The 3,725-nt window shown below is 42.0% G+C and overlaps 1 protein-coding gene across 1 annotated transcript; it reads left to right on the top strand.

Moving 5' to 3' along the window:
• Window positions 1-866: 866 nt before the first annotated feature.
• On the top strand, window positions 867-3,429 carry LOC109965948 (inhibin beta B chain; the record flags this gene model as incomplete). The annotated part of the gene is made up of 2 exons (XM_020610449.1): window positions 867-933; window positions 2,219-3,429. Coding segments are annotated over 2 exons (849 nt in total), but the record flags the coding sequence as incomplete, so codon positions are not given.
• Between the last annotated feature and the right edge of the window lie 296 nt (window positions 3,430-3,725).

Below are 3,725 nucleotides of genomic sequence, written 5' to 3'. Positions count from 1 at the left end.
TAGCCTACTATAAGTATCAGTGATATAACTTAGGCCTATTCCAACAGTTTACATTTTTATATACTCTTGCATAGATCAGGAGTTCTGAGAAAGCTTGATTTGATTGTCAGTGCTTGCCAGGTGTAAGGCTAAACATGAAGGACAAAGCCACGTTGTCAGTAGACTACTTTCTACCACTTTAACTATGCATAGGCCTAATGATTTTGAAAGTCATTCTTTTTTGATGGCGGCATATGGCCCCATATAAACTTGTTCCCTTCAATATGTTTCTGGGTTCAAATCCACTCTGTGAAGTAATTTGTTACAGTAGCTTTCTTGAAATTCTAATGTCATAATTATATTGCCTATGTACAGTATAGAACATGTTATAGTATTATAAATTTAGTCAGCGAGTATGCTAGGCCTACCTCTCTCTCTCTCTCTCTTCTTCTCTCTGTCGCACACACACACACACACACACACACAAGGCATCATTCTGTAGCATGATATTATTTCCAACTGGTTCAAAACGCAGCTGCTAATCTCTTGACAAGTACTCATAAGCATAACCACATAACCTATGTTCTCATGTCTTTAGTTCTCAGTGTTTCTTTCTCTTCGTTTTACTTTACTTCTATGCAAAGCACTTTGGTCAACAAGTTATTGTTTTGAAAGTGTTATATAAATGCATTTTGATTTGATTTGATTATTCCACCTCACAGGTAACATGACGCAACGTGTTTCAAATACCACGTTGATGTTTCCGCCTCATAGCCCCGAGCACTTGTGCACATACAATTCAATTGTTTTGTAGCTGAGACTGGCGTATGCTGCAACTGGGTTAAAGTTCACGGAATTTCAACTTTGATCTGCAAGAGCCATGACGGGTTGCGTATCCCGTTCAGACGCCCTGGAGAGGTCAACGTGGCACACAAACTACCTGTTGTAATAAACGTAGGTGATAACCTTATTATATTATCCTAAAATGAATCAAAACCGCTCACCTTTTGGCCTAAAAACTGCGAGTAAGAAGCTGTAGCAGGTGTGTTATTGGCAGACGTTTTATTGATTCCGTGAAATACTAGAAGTCGCTTCTCTGATGATTGTAAATCGATCGTTTATGAATGAGCGCGTGTTACGCGTGTGTTGCATGAGTGCGTGTTGGAGAGAGCAGGACACAGCCAGATGCTTTGCCAATAATTTCCTCGGTGTCCCGATGCGCTCATTGGTGCATCCCTCCAACGTGTCACCTATTTTGGTGGATTACCCCAGATATCTTCACCATCAGGGCGGTGAAACACCACTCCTTTCTCTCAGCTCCTGTCTTTGCGGTCTCCAGCTGTCAACAGACCTCTGACAACATTTGGGAAACTTTAAAAAACAACTCAGGAAAAAGGATCTGAAGATTTTTTTTTATTTGGTCTTTTACGCACGTCGAGCACAAACATATTTATGTGCGTCAGGATCAAGAATGATGTCGTGTTTTTCATTCCCATGCTTTCTGTTTTTGGTACCCTTGCTACTGAAGGGTCTCTTGGTCCATGGCTCCCGGGGCTGCGCGTCGTGTGGCTTGCCGGCGATGGAGAAAGACGCAGAGCAAAGGCTTATGATAGAAATTGCCAAGCAGCAACTTTTGGAGAAGCTGCACCTGAAAGAGAGACCAAACATAACTCACACGGTGCCCCGGGTAGCGCTTCTCACTGCGCTGCGTAAACTGCACTCAGGGCGCTTTAGACAGGACGGTACTCTTGAACTAGAAAACAATATACCTACCAAAGATCAAGGCTATGAAATAGTGAGCTTTGCAGATATAAGTAAGTCATGTATTCACCTTTTATATTGTAAGCATGTGTTTCTCTTCTGTATGGTACTGAAACTCTCCACATGAGCGCAACTTGTGTGAGAGCTGCATTCTTAAAATGCATACAAATTAGGTCAGCGTTTTAATGTGTTTTCGTAGCTACTTTAGATTGTTGTAGACTATTCCACATAGTGAAAAAGTAAAGTTTAGGATTACAGTATGACTTTTAGATTTAACAATAAATCTGTCTCCAGAGCGTGTTGTGATCTTATTATCAGCCATGTCACCGTGTTGAGGTAAATGCTGAAAAAAGATTGACTTGTCCTTTATTTTTATACGAATCTGTCAAATTACAAGAATGGTTTAACGTTTTCCCCTTTCACGATCTCTATAATGTCCACAATATTATTAATGTTTTTAAATTGTCATTGATCTTAGATGGGACAGAGAGTGGTGATGAGGCCAGTCTCAGCCTTACCTTCCAGTTTCTGCAGGAACGTGGCCAGAGTGTGCACGTCCTCCAGTCTTCTCTGTGGATCTATGCCCGCGCCTCTGGGGACCCACACCGTGACTCCCGCCTCCCAGCCAGAGTCTTCCTTTCCGCAGATGGTGGGGTGTCTGCTACTAACCGCACCCTGGTGATAGAAAAGATGCTAGAGGTCCAGGAGAGCAACTGGCACACCTTCCCAATCACACACACCTTGCAGGCCTTCCTGGACGGTGGCCAACACCAGCTAAGACTGGAAGTCAGCTGCGATGAGGATGGGAAGAACCTTTGCTCCCTAGATGGCTCTGCCGACACACCGTACCAGCCCTTCCTGGTAGCCCAGGTTCGTCTCCGTGACGATCACTCCAAACATTTACCCAGGAAGCGCTCGTTGCGTTGTGGTGACGATGTCACCGTGTGCTGTAAAAGAGACTTCTACATCAGGTTCAAGGATATCCAGTGGGATGAGTGGATAATTGCACCCGAAGGCTACCACATGAACTACTGCATGGGCCAGTGTCCCCAACACCTGTCTGGTTCCCCAGGGATAGCGTCCTCATTCCATGCCACCGTGTTCAGCCAGCTGAAAATCAACGGCATCAACACAGCTACATCTTCTTGTTGTGTTCCCACTGAGCGCCGGCCACTTTCCATGGTCTACTTCAATTCTCAGCACAGTATTGTCAAAACGGACGTCACTGACATGATAGTGGAGTCCTGTGGATGTACATAGTGACAGAGCATGAAAGACATGTTATAGTTAACAGAGATTTGCTTTGCATATTGTAGACAGACAGGCTTAAAGAAAGATACGAACACACAAACAGAGGAGATGTGTCTATCTTTGGACAACCAACAATTAAAGCACGCTATACTTTTCCACACACAACACAGTAAGTCATTTTGACACAACATCTGAATCTGGCTACAAAATATTTTCCTCATTTAATATAAATCATATGTAGTTTATTTATTTTGTATTGCACAATTGCAACTGGGATTCAGTTCAAAGATGCAGTAAAATGTTTTACAGGTCTCAGGAAACTGTGAGCAGAAGTGACACCACTTTTAACTTCCAAAACACATTAGCTATGTTTTCAGGCAATGTGTCTGCATCCAATATAAATGACCTAAGAACGTTATTATACTGAACTATTATATTTTCACGGCAAATATGCAGCTTTCTTGGTCTATTTACCTACTGTCATTTTAAAGCAAGACTTTTAATACAAGATCCTTAATTTACAAGGTGACATCTTAACTTGTGATAATGAATTGCATCTTCAACTCTGATTATCAAGTCATTTTGGGTAAAAGAAGCCTAAATACCAAAGACTATTTAAACCTTCTTTTTCATTACAAGTTAACACAGTCTTTTATGTGGACCTGCGACTCAACCGACAACTCGTAAAGTTAAGATAATAAGCAGTTGTTGTTATACTGCAAGAAAACACTGAA

The sequence above is a fragment of the Monopterus albus genome, unplaced genomic scaffold, assembly GCF_001952655.1.
Source record: "Monopterus albus unplaced genomic scaffold, M_albus_1.0 scaffold1.1, whole genome shotgun sequence".
Taxonomy (NCBI): domain Eukaryota; kingdom Metazoa; phylum Chordata; class Actinopteri; order Synbranchiformes; family Synbranchidae; genus Monopterus; species Monopterus albus.
This window is presented reverse-complemented; position numbering and strand designations above follow the sequence as displayed.